Below are 13,219 nucleotides of genomic sequence, written 5' to 3' on the forward strand. Positions count from 1 at the left end.
TTAAATGCTATTAATTGAACTTAAGTATGCTTTTTTGATTAACTTAAGTAGGACTTCATTATATATTTATATGTAATTTCATAATTACCTCTTTTGTACAGCCGAAGGTACTGACAAGCTTTTATGGTAAACTAAATATAAAATATGCACTAAAAATGTGTTTTGTAAGGTTTTATTTGTACATGTTAACTTAATATATCAATTAAATGTATACATTTGAATGGACTATATATATAAATATATATATAGTTATGTTAGAATTTAATTTATATCAGTGTATATATATATAAATATTCTTCCAGACCATATTGCCATTAATCCTTCAGTGAGCAAGCTAAAGATGACTGTGTTGAGGATAAACCTCTTAAAATGTTAAAATAAAATATAAATAATAAAATAAAATATCTTTTATATATAAAAAAAGATTAATTTCAGGATTTCTGACCAGTCTTTAGAAAGCAGAATAAAAACGAAATAATAATTTACTTTACTTTTACTTTCAGTCATTTAGCAGACGCTTTTATCCAAAGCGACTTACAAATAAGAAAAAGTAATTAAAACTAAAATAAAGCTAAAAACAATTCAAAATATTAAAAGAACAAAAGGTATGAGTATAATAATGATTCTAACATAACTTAGTCAGGAATATATTTTAAAAAATGTGCTTAATTGATATGAACATATATGCAGACAGTTCATCCAAGTTACTAATTCATATCATATTCTAAAAAGCAAGCGTATTCAGAAACCACAGATTTGCATATTTTTCACATATGCCAAAACAAGGACCATATACAGTGGGGCAAATAAGTATTTGATACACTGCCGATTTTTCAAGTTTTCCCACTTACAAAGAATGGAGAGATCTGTAATTTTCATCGTAGGTACACCTCAACTGTGAGAGACCGAATCAAAAAAAAAAATCCAGAAAATAACATTGTGTCCATCCCAACTATGAAGCACTCATTTAGATTTGGTAAAGGGAATTTTGGAATAGAAATATTAATGCCGTCTCATTTAGGTCACCTCCACTTGACTGATTTCGGGCTGTCTCGCCGTCTTGAGTGTGGGGATAGAGCTTTTACTAGCTGCGGTGAGGCTGGAATCTGAACTGCAAGGGAAAGGAGACAGTGTTTATCATCAGCTATATCTAGCAGTAACTAAAGACATGCAAATGAACTATTTCTGTAAAAATGGATATTTAATTACATGATGTGGTCATTAAACAGCTCCTGAGGTCCTGAGCGGCGGTCCGTACAGCCACGCTGCAGACTGGTGGTCTCTTGGCGTTCTTCTCTACGCTTTAACCACTGGAGGGGTGAGACATATCCAGAGGCCATACTGCAAGATGAGCATTGTACAATCTCAGTGATGTGTAGAAAGTGCTTCAGGCTGCTTATACAGACTTATAGAGTCTTTTCTCGATTATTTTGATTTTTTGTTTCCTCTGCCTGCAGAAGCAGATCACTGTGATATGCTGACCAGTGTCAGTGAGTGTCCATATGACATGCATGCAAGCCTCAGTCCAACTCTGACCTTCCTGCTCTTAGAGGTCAGCTGCTATACATAATCTTTCTTTCTTTCTTTCTTTCTTTCTTCTAATTATGATTGATATTTATAAACACGCATTACACAATAAAAGACAATAATATATTACATATATAATTGTATTATGTATGTTTAAAATATAAATATATGTACAAAATGTAATTATTCATGTTTTAATATTTGTATTAATATAATTCATAATCATCTTAAATCCATAAATAATACTACTACTCCTGCATCTACTACTACTAGTACTACTACTAATTATTATTATTATTATTATTATACATTCATAAATTATATGTTTTTAACATTTATTATTTATGGATGTTAGTTGTATAATGTGTTTAAAACATTGATACACTTTTATAATGTATTTTATAATGTTTATTGAAATACCCCATATTTTATGTTGAAAAAATAATTTATTGCTAATTCACACAAAAAATGTATCATTAAAAATATATATTTTTTTTTGTCTATTTATTTGGGTGTTTATTTGCACAACAGTGTGACTCTTGATTGATATTCATAAGGATACTCAATACAATATTTTTATTGTATTAAAGGCGTCATATGACGTTGCTAAAAAGAACATTATTTTGTGTATTTGGTGTTTATGTGGTTTAAGGTTAAAAAATATTTTCCACATACTGAACATTATTGTTTCTCCTCTGCCCCGCCTTTCTGAAACGCTTCGATTTTTACAAAACTCATCGGTCTGAAAAGCGAGGTGTACTGAGATTGGCCAGCTATCCAGTGTGTTGTGATTGGCCGAATACCTCAACCGTGTGACGTAAATGTTATGCCCCTTACACTGTGATGCCTTGTCCCGGCCGGAGCAACGAGACGAAAACATTAAAACCCATTATAAACGAGGTATTTGTTGCATCCAGTGGGGACATAATTACGGATTACAATGACTTATACTGTCTTTTTACGCGTTGCATCGCGCCGCTTAAACATAAAACCACGTCTGCATTTGTGATCGGAGAAATGACAAACAACAAGCGCTACTCTACACTGCTCAAAACTCACGTTTGAATCATCAGTGGCAAATTCTTTAAATATAAAAAACGTACTTACAGTCTGTGAGTCAGAACAGCCGGCATTGTAGTCTACTCTTCCAGGATCAGGAAACAGTCCTCCATAAAATGTGCTGCACACATCTGAATATTTGGGTTGAACTGTTCTGGAACAGTGTTGTAAATACAACTTAACCACTGATTTCTAGTCTTGTCCTCTTTTGGAAGACCAAACAAAGTAGTTTCACTTTCACAACAAAACACACAGTGTCTTCACGACATGGCGGTGGCGGCGGCGGCAGCATCAATACTACAGCGAGAATAAAAGTTACGCCTTCTTTCTTTGCGTGAACATTTGGGCGGCGTTATGCAAATCTTCCCACATAGTGATGTAGACATGTGGGGGCGTGTTAGAACGAGCCGTTTTAGGTAGATGTGGTTGACTCTTAACTTTTATAAAGAATATCTCTTTGGATTTGAGACTTTAGTCTTTGCAACTTTACAGATCTTCTTTATGCACCAAGAGCTTGTAACACTCCAAAGAGAAAGGAAAAATTTTAATCGCATCATATGACCCCTTTAAGTATGCTTCTGAATATCAATAAATGTAATTATCAATAACTGAATATCAATTATTGATAATATGAATGTCAATAATGAGTATATTTATGAGTATATAATGAGTATAGGAAATGAGTACATTTACATAAGATACATTTCTATCACTGGTTGATAGATAATAACGTTTTTTTTATTGAATTGAATAATATTGATAATATGAATGTCAATAATTGTAGCGATTATGTTGATTTACATGTATATAGATTTTGACTATGATTTATATTCATATGCAGATTATACAATAAAAAAGACTGTAATGTATTACATGTTTAACTGTATGTATCACATGTTGTAACGATGGAGGCACGGAAACACAAGGCGGAGGATCCACTTGCAGTAGGATCTAATGAAGAACTAACACAGGGAAATGAACCAGAAACACGGAAATGGAGCATACACCTGGAAACAAAGACTGACACTGAACAAGGCAAACACGGGTATGTTAACAAGGTGGTGAAACCAATTAATCACTATATGACAACAAACGGTAGAAGGTAGAACAGTTAACAGGAACTGAAAACAGAAATCCTGGGGGCAGAAAAGCACTTCAAAATAAGAATTCACAGGGAAACGGGCTGGATCATAACACATGTATTATGTGAAATACAAAAACATGTAAAAAAAATTCCGTAACACACAGAATTTAAAAAATGTATTTTATTAAGATCATCTGATGTTTATGAGTGTACCCCATATTAAGATTTATATATTATATATTAAAACCCTATATTCATTTTTTTATAAATATAAAATAAAATGCGGAATATAAAATAAAATATTTAAAATATTCATTTATAGGTAATCCATAATAAAAATGCATACTTAAAAAATACACCTAATTTAAATTAATTTCTCAACATTTCTTTACATTTGATTTCTACCTCCTTCAAATCTGAATGGCATATAACCCTGTTGTTTATGCAAATATTCAAAGCTGTCTTCCTAAAACTCTCATCATGTTTGAATATAGCTTCTGTGCAAGATCCCCACACGTCGCTTACAGCACCTGGAGCGATTCCAAAGCCAGACGTTTTTCCACGGCATGCCCTTTGATTCCCAGCTGCTGCAGCAAAGTCCCATTCAGCCAATCCTCGAGCTGAAGAATCGTCCTGACCGACCGGAAAGGTCGATGCGAGGCTTATCATTAGACCTGCTTCAGAATTTTTAGTGTGACCTACTGAACTCTCCATCCACCCCTGCAGATTTGTCTCCTACCTTGATGAAGATTAAGGTAAACAAAGAAACAGCAGGGGCTAAAACAAAAGCAATAGGAACTAATTTTCCATGAAAACATAAATTAGCTATTTTTTTCTCTCTGTAACAATCGTTTTTCCAAAGACAAGGTAAAATGTCACAGTATTTTTCTGATAATTCACCATAAAGCACAAACAAATCAATCTATGTGAATAGCCAGTCAATAACAAGTATTACTACTGAGTTATTTTAGTCTTTATTTAAAAATCAGATTTTTTTTTTCATCTGAATATGCAGAAAGTGTATTAGATTTTTGACAATGTTAGAGCTATTTTTTTCTCTCTGTAACAATCGTTTTTCCAAAGACAAGGTAAAATGTCACAGTATTTTTCTGATAATTCACCATAAAGCACAAACAAATCAATCTATGTGAATAGCCAGTCAATAACAAGTATTACTACTGAGTTATTTTAGTCTTTATTTAAAAATCAGATTTTTGTTTTCATCTGAATATGCAGAAAGTGTATTAGATTTTTGACAATGTTACCTCTGTTTTGCAATATTTGCCTTAATATATGAACTGTTGGATTTTATTTACTATAGTTCCTGTGTATAAAGGAAAGGAGTATATCATTTAAATTAAACTCATTTTTAAATGTATTTTTATATTCATGCCGGTTACAGTGATGCCATGTTTACTGTGGCACCATAAGAGTGATAATCTGACTGTGACAAATAAAACTCATCACATAAGTATATTGTGATATTAACATTGAACTTTTTAGACACAATATTGCCAGTTACGTTTTTTTGCAAATAATAGTTCTAAATGAAGCCAAAGCAGAATCAACTTCTGTGCATTTCCATGCAACACTCGAGGAATGGTGTTTTGTTTTGAAAAGAATCAGTGTTTTTGAACAAATTTGTTGAGTGAATGATTCAATGACTCGCTCATAAAGATGTATCACTTGTTTCGCTCCTGAATAAATCAGTGTTTCTGAATGAAACGGTTGATTAAATGATTCAATGATTCGCTCATAAAGACGAGTCACTTGTTTGGTTCCTGAATAAATCAGTGTTTTTTAACGAAATGGTTTACTGAATGATTCAGTTACTCGCTAATCAAAATGTATCACTTGTTTCACTTTTGAATGAATAAATGTTTTTAAACAGAACAGTTACGTAAATGATTCGATATCTCGCTCATAAAGATATGCCACTTGTTTCACTCCTAAATGAATCTGTTTTGAACAAATCGATCTACCCTGACTCAGTGAGACTCATAAAGACTCACCTGTCGCCATCTATTTGTGAATCAATGTAACCTGCAGAAAGAGTCAATGAAATATCTAAAACCTAAATACAAATGGTGAAAATTCCCATTGTTGGATACATATAAAATGCTAATAGGCTACAACTTTACTTTATACACTTCACAGAGGGCCAAGTTTGCTTTTGGGAACACAGAGTGAATCAGAAAATCACTGAGGTACAAGCACAATGATCTATGGTACTGTAACGTAGAAGTACAATAAATGATATGCAATATACAGTGGTTATGAAATAATATGTAATGGTATGCACAATATATGAAACATGTTGATTGATATATTGATTCAAAGAATCAATATACTGTGAAATATACAGTAGTATGTACAATGGAATGTAAGGTGCTTTGCTAAGCAATAAAACAATGCATTGCAATACAATTGAGTTTATACTGTGTAGTGCAGTTATTATGGTAATAAGCATCTGAATATTTGATGCCATTTATGGATTATATGGGAACATTTTACAGCAGTACTGTAAAGATCATTCTCAACATATGTCCCCAAAATAGAACTCATTCATCAATTGATGTGGAGGGCGAAAGTAGAACTTTCTTTCACTATACAATTCAAAAGATAGAATGGTAAAATATATATCTGTGAATGATACCTGGAGACATTTCTCTAACTTTGAGACTTTGGTGTGACCTATTTGTGAGAGCAATGACAAACCCAAATGGGAGCAGCCTTAATAGGGCTGAAAATTGAACACCAGATAAAGCATCATTATTAATGTTTTTAATTAGGTATCAGGAAAAAAATCACAGCCCCAGTAGAGGTGGCTTAAAATATCCGTAACTCTTAACAGTTCTCCTGAGAGTCTACTTCCAACGGGTTCGGTCCTTTATGTATAATGAAACATTGGGTATCCCTCTAAACCTGCCATTTTTATCTACAGTACCTTATTGGTTTCATAATAAGAATTGAACAACATGCTCCTAAAACAGTCTGGCTATTTCTATGCATATTACATGTGATATTAACAAATTGCGCTTAAAGCTACAATTTGATCTCAAAGCATTGATCACATAATTTCACAACAGATCGACGCTTTAGTAAACTGAATCTCCAAACTTTGACTCCTTTTTGTCCTTGAAAACTAGATCATAAAGTCATCTAAAAATTCTACTCACCTGTATAGAACTAGAAATGATGCCATGACCCCACCTCATTACCACACATATGCTAAAATCTCAGCCGCTCTGTGACTGCCAACATTTTCCTAAGGGTATGATGGGAGTCTCAACTGACTAGAGATTTGAGGATTTGCCTGAGGCATATATGATCTAATTATATTGTTGACGGGAATACAGCCTGCTTCAGATTAAAATAAAAACGGATGTGGACTCAACAGGTTACAAAGTTATAATAATACCTCAAATAATGTGGTTTACAGGCTACAATTTTCACCTGGCAGATGACTGTGTCTCAATTGACTTACACTGAACAAGGGATCAGAGCCATATCTGGACTATTTTGAGTATGCAACTACCCTAACAACTTTGTGAGTGCATAGCAACACCCTGAAATGCATACACTCAACCCTAGTTTTGGGTTGAAAAAATCTAGTAAAAATATGGTATTGCATTGTGTATGAAATAATGAGAATCCATGCTGCTATAGAAATGGGATCAGGTGGGCAACCTTTGGTGGCCTTTAACACCTCCTCCAGTAACTTAATGAGGGCATCATAAGCTCCGCCCTACAAGTGTCATCATCCTCTGGGATATCACCTTCATAAAGAACTGGGACACTGGCACTGTTAAAGAATCAGTCACGTCTCATCTTGTCTGAAGGAAAAAGCCCCTTCGGTCTGAGTCCTTCAGTCTGCTCTGATTTGGTGAGTAATTCCAGCTGTTGAATTTATTGCCATCACCATTTTGGATTTCAATTGTTGTGTGAAATATGCAGCGGTGAAACAACTTTCTAAGGGTTTTATTACTAAAAAGTTATGTTTTCAGAAGCAAGTTACCATTTAGAAAATGTATGGATCATTTTTAATGCTTAGAATCATATATGCACGATCAGTTTTTCAGCTGTTTAAATGCTGCTAAAGGTTCAAAAGGTTTTCAAGAAGTTGCCAAAGTTAAGAAATCTTAAAAATAGCATATTTTGCAGTACTTTGTCGACTTAGTTATTCATAAAGAGAGTAATTTATATATACATGAGGCTTTTAAACTGTCTATGTGCTTCAGTTGTGGCTTTGGATAACTTGCCAGAGTTGCAGAAATCTTTGTTAATTAAGCTAATGTGAATTTGGCATTTCTAAATTGAATAACATTTAGTAGAAGAGCTGCTGTGCCTTTAAGTGACAATTGTGTTGGATGCATCTATTTAACTTTGTTTTTGATGGCTATTTCATTTAAAAGGTAGAACTTTGTATCAATTCTACGCTGTTTACACTGAAGAAAAAACTCAGAAATTGCTAGTACATGTCACAAATAATTACAAAGAGAATTACAAAGCAAGTAACACTGAATTAAACACGAAATTTTAGCAGAAAGTGAAATTGTATTTTCTTGTAAAATATACTCCAATAATCTTTATTTTATTTACAAAAATATATTTTACGTTGTATAAATCTTTAAGAATAATTCAATGCATCTAATTCATGTTTATCTAGATAAGGATTTTTAAAAATCATTTTCTAGAGATTAAACTCACAGAGACTAGACTAGAATTTTTTTTAAGATTTCATAAATTTCCATAACTTATCCCGGCCTGGAAATCACAATTTTAAAATTCCTTGATATTTCCGGATTTTCTACACTCTAAGAAATATAGAAGATATTTATATAAAAAAATATGAAAATATTTTTTTATAATATAAAAAAGCCCGTAAAATATAGCACCCAGGGAATTTTCCATATTGATTTTTACCCGTGTTTCCAGTTACACATTATGTTTTAAGAAATGTTTGCAAGCTTAACAAAAAAAGTCACTGGTAATTTTCCGTAAGGATATTATCTGTTTTATAACCTTGTATTTCATTTTCTTACATTGTATGTAAACCATACAAACCCTGTTATAAGCTTAAATGACTTAAGCAGGAATGCAAAATATTGTGATGTCACTGAAATCCCATCTTGATTATGTTGTATTTATTTACTGTTTCTACACTATCCTCAGGTTGTGTCAGACATTTAGGATGACCCATCAGTTTCCTCCTCTCACCACTGAGCAAAAGAAGGAGCTACATGAGATAGCTCTACGCATAGTGTCACCAGGGAAAGGCATCCTAGCTGCAGACGAATCCATAGGTTAGTGTGGCTTCCTCCAGTTAGTCGATATAAAATGCAGTGTGAACGAAAAGCACAAAAACCCACTTTGATCCTGTGGATGTTCTAACAGGCAGCATGGGGAAGCGTTTGAACCAGATAGGAGTAGAGAACAACGAGGAGAACCGCCGTCTCTACCGACAGGTGCTCTTCACTGCTGATGACCGCATTGATAACTGCATCGGCGGAGTGATCTTCTTCCACGAAACACTCTACCAGAACTCTGATGATGGAGTCCCATTCGTCAAGATGATAAAGGACAAGGGTATCACTATCGGAATCAAGGTATAAAGTCTCGTCTGGGTTCACTAGAGTAGATGTAAGAGTATTTGCTTTGCCATGTCGAGCCTTGGTGCTCATGCAGGCACTGTGAGTTTGAATTTAGAATGCAACATTTCCCAGCGACCCATAACTTTCTGTCATGTCTCATTAGAAAAAGCAAAAAAGTGCAGTTCAATCAGTGGGATATTTTTGGGACAGAACTATCTGTTTGTCCAAATAGACGCAGATGGGGAGTGTTTGCAAAGCCTGTTTTTGGGAAACGTTGTTTTTGAATTTAGTATTTAATTGGGCAAAAATTCTACCTTTGTACTGTATTTACCCCTAAAAGGTTAATATTAGAAACCTTAATGGTGCACTTTATTACTCTAAGCTACTAATATGCACCTGTTGTTCTCCTAAAGGTACAATTTTTGCACCTTTTTTCTGACCGGGCAATTTAAGTTAATAAGCTGAAATTAAAATTTAATTTTGAATTTTAATTTCTAAAATATTTTACCCTTTCTTCACAGGTTGACAAAGGAGTAGTCCCCATGCCAGGGACTAATGGAGAAACCACTACACAAGGTATTTCAAAGATGTTCATTCTCTGGATCTGAATATCTGATAATTCAATTCCAATTTGATTTCAATGTTGATACATTTGGTTGGTAGACTCCTTTTACCTTAGTTTTTTGGCTCTTGATTTAGTAAACTGTTTAACCCTTATATTATGTTCCAAGTCAGTTTGACCAGCAAAACATTTTTGAGTTGTCAGAAATACTGGTTAAACTAGGATGTTTTTTCTTGAAGTTGTATGACTATTTCTCATTGAGGGTATGTTTACACAACAATGGTGTACTAAAAACGGAACAGCTTTTTCTTTGTGTTTTTTATGTACAGACAACAATGTTGTCAAAATGATCCCCATTCACACGGATCCACAAAAAGACTGAAAATGCTGTATTAAGCATGCCAGGCCAGTAGTTGGCGATACCACTTTGAAAAGAAACACTACGCACCTGTACACATACGCATATATACCTATAAGATGAAAACATGAACATGTACACATGAGTAGGTCACCATTTTCTCAAATCAAATGTTCTAAAATGTATTTTACATGGAGGCAATAACGTTTATGCATATTTCAGGCCCCCAAAATGTTGTTGTCCTGTAAATTAACGTCCAAAATGCATAAAAAGTTTTCCAATTTCAGTTGAAGACTGTGTTGTGTTAACGACCCCTTAGGCTGATGATACACGGGGCATCTTTTTGAGCAATTTTGCTGGGCAACTTTTTTTGAGCAGTGTTGCTTGTGAGACGTATTGTAGATGAGCGAACACTCTAAAAAATACATCTTTCAGATGTAAATGCAGACTTCAAATAAACGTCTCTGTGATGTACATGTGCTATCAGGGAAGTTTCTGAGGATGTGAAATTTTGTGGTGTCCCCTGCTTTTCTTAAAAACATTGTAAAATTATAGCTATTGTTGCCAAGATAATTCTTTAGGAAAGTAATGGAACTGACAAGTTACAGTTGATTGTATTGTATTGATCCTTATCACTTACTGTCAACATTTAAGAGTTTCTTAGGATAGATATAAAGATCTATATGCTTCTGTAATCTACCCTTTCATCATCTAAAGCTTTAATAAAGCCTTTGTTCTGATGAAGAATAACCACATGGATTACGAGTTTATGAGTAGCCTATCTGGTAAATCTGTATGTTTGGCTTGAATGCATTATCGACAAAACAAAAGTGAAACTAAATTATTGACAACCTGTATACGAACTGAAAATGCTGCAATAAAATTGTGATGATAGAAGACGTGTCTGGACTCTAATCTTTGAATACACATTATAGTAGGCTACATATGCATCCTTCGTTATTATATTAATATATATTACAATTATTAAAGGGGTCATATGATGCGATTGAAATTTTTCGTTTCTCTTTGGAGTGTTACAAGCTCTAAAGAAGATCTGTAAAGCCCAGGGTCGTCACATGTGGTTGCCGCAAGCCCACCGGACGCTCCTTTGTCGAATCCGCCGGCCGCGCCGTTCTCAAGCCTGCCGGCCTCCGCTCACTCAAGGCCGCGGTGTGTGACACTGTGTGTTTCGTTGTGAAAGCGAAACTACTTTGTTTGGTCTTCCAAAAGAGGACAAGACTAGAAATCAGTGGTTAAGTTGTATTTACGACACTATTCTAGAACACTTCAACCCAAATATTCAGATGTGTGCAGTACATTTTATGGAGGACTGTTTCCTGATCCTGGTAGAGTAGACTACAATGCCGGCTGTTCTGACTCACAGACTGTAAGTACGTTTTTTTATATTTAAAGAATTTGCCACTGATGATTCAAACGTGAGTTTTGAGCAGTGTAGAGTAGCGCTTGTTGTTTGTCATTTCTCCGATCACAAATGCAGACATGGTTTTATGTTTAAGCGGCGCGATGCAACGCAACGCGTAAAAAGACAGTATAAGTCATTATAATCCATAATTATGTCCCCACTGGATGCAATGAATGCCTCGTTTATAATGGGTTTTAATGTTTTTGTCTCCGGCCGGACAAGGCATCACAATAAGTTAAGGGGCGTAACATTTCCGTCACACGCTTGAGGTATTCGGCCAATCACAACGCACTGGATAGCTGGCCAATCAGAGCACACCTCGCTTTTCAGACCGATGAGCCCCTTTAATAACGAAACTAAATCTCATATGCCTAAAATCGCAAGGCATACTGATAATTGTAAATGGTTTGTTCTTTTAAATGTTGTCCCTATGTAACATAATCGGTAATCTACAGTTTACCACAGCAGCAGGTGCAAACAATAAGTAGAATATTGACTTCACCAGAGGCCCAAAATAAAAAGCACTACAGTAAATAATAAAAGCTTGATATACCTATTCCTTAGGCTATCCATTCCAATTACCCAACCATAGAAAATACTTTTTATCAGGGCCGTGCAGAGACCTTTGGAGGGGCAGGTGCTCAAAGTATAAAAGGGGCACATGGAGCACGGCTTTTAATAGGGCTGTGCTCCTTGCCGAGACATGTATCGAAAAGGATGCTTCTGTATTGATAGCAGCAAATGCCGTGACGCAGTTTTGAAAAAGAAACACAGAACAGAAAAGACCATTTTAAGTTTAAAAGTGAAATAAATCGTTTTTTGCACCTCTTCATCACTCTGAAAATAGAACGGAATTAAATCAGGCCTATTATTATTGTCGAGTTTACAGGGTAGGCCTATGGTGGTTTTGCTGTTGTAAACACTACTGTTGTTGTTGTAGAAAAAATATTTCTGTCTTATTTAAAATAGAATTATATTATAATCCTGTTCTGAATTTATTCATTTTTTAAATTATAATGTTGCCAAGATAATTCTTTAGGAAAGTAATGGAACTGACAAGTTACAGTTGATTGTATTGTATTGATCCTTATCACTTACTGTCAACATTTAAGAGTTTCTTAGGATAGATATAAAGATCTATATGCTTCTGTAATCTACCCTTTCATCATCTAAAGCTTTAATAAAGCCTTTGTTCTGATGAAGAATAACCACATGGATTACGAGTTTATGAGTAGCCTATCTGGTAAATCTGTATGTTTGGCTTGAATGCATTATCGACAAAACAAAAGTGAAACTAAATTATTGACAACCTGTATACGAACTGAAAATGCTGCAATAAAATTGTGATGATAGAAGACGTGTCTGGACTCTAATCTTTGAATACACATTATAGTAGGCTACATATGCATCCTTCGTTATTATATTAATATATATTACAATTATTAAAGGGGTCATATGATGCGATTGAAATTTTTCGTTTCTCTTTGGAGTGTTACAAGCTCTAAAGAAGATCTGTAAAGCCCAGGGTCGTCACATGTGGTTGCCGCAAGCCCACCGGACGCTCCTTTGTCGAATCCGCCGGCCGCGCCGTTCTCAAGCCTGCCGGCCTCCG

General features: G+C 34.6%; 1 protein-coding gene and 1 long non-coding RNA gene across 2 annotated transcripts; both read left to right on the top strand.

Moving 5' to 3' along the window:
• The first annotated feature begins 1,251 nt into the window (after positions 1-1,251).
• LOC107554260 (uncharacterized) lies at positions 1,252-4,432 on the top strand. Its single transcript, XR_001605043.1, has 3 exons — positions 1,252-1,318; positions 1,458-1,552; positions 4,165-4,432. It is a non-coding gene; the product is annotated as an uncharacterized lncRNA (long non-coding RNA).
• A 3,062-nt stretch (positions 4,433-7,494) lies between these two features.
• Positions 7,495-10,691, top strand: LOC107554257 (fructose-bisphosphate aldolase C-A-like). The gene is made up of 5 exons (XM_016236715.1): positions 7,495-7,556; positions 8,846-8,976; positions 9,068-9,279; positions 9,786-9,840; positions 10,672-10,691. Exons 2-5 carry the CDS (start codon positions 8,865-8,867, stop codon positions 10,689-10,691), a joined length of 399 nt encoding a protein of 132 aa, XP_016092201.1. The 5' UTR covers positions 7,495-7,556; positions 8,846-8,864.
• The last annotated feature ends 2,528 nt before the right edge of the window (positions 10,692-13,219 follow it).

This window comes from Sinocyclocheilus grahami, unplaced genomic scaffold, assembly GCF_001515645.1.
Source record: "Sinocyclocheilus grahami isolate Dianchi unplaced genomic scaffold, SAMN03320097.WGS_v1.1 scaffold496.1, whole genome shotgun sequence".
NCBI lineage: Eukaryota > Metazoa > Chordata > Actinopteri > Cypriniformes > Cyprinidae > Sinocyclocheilus > Sinocyclocheilus grahami.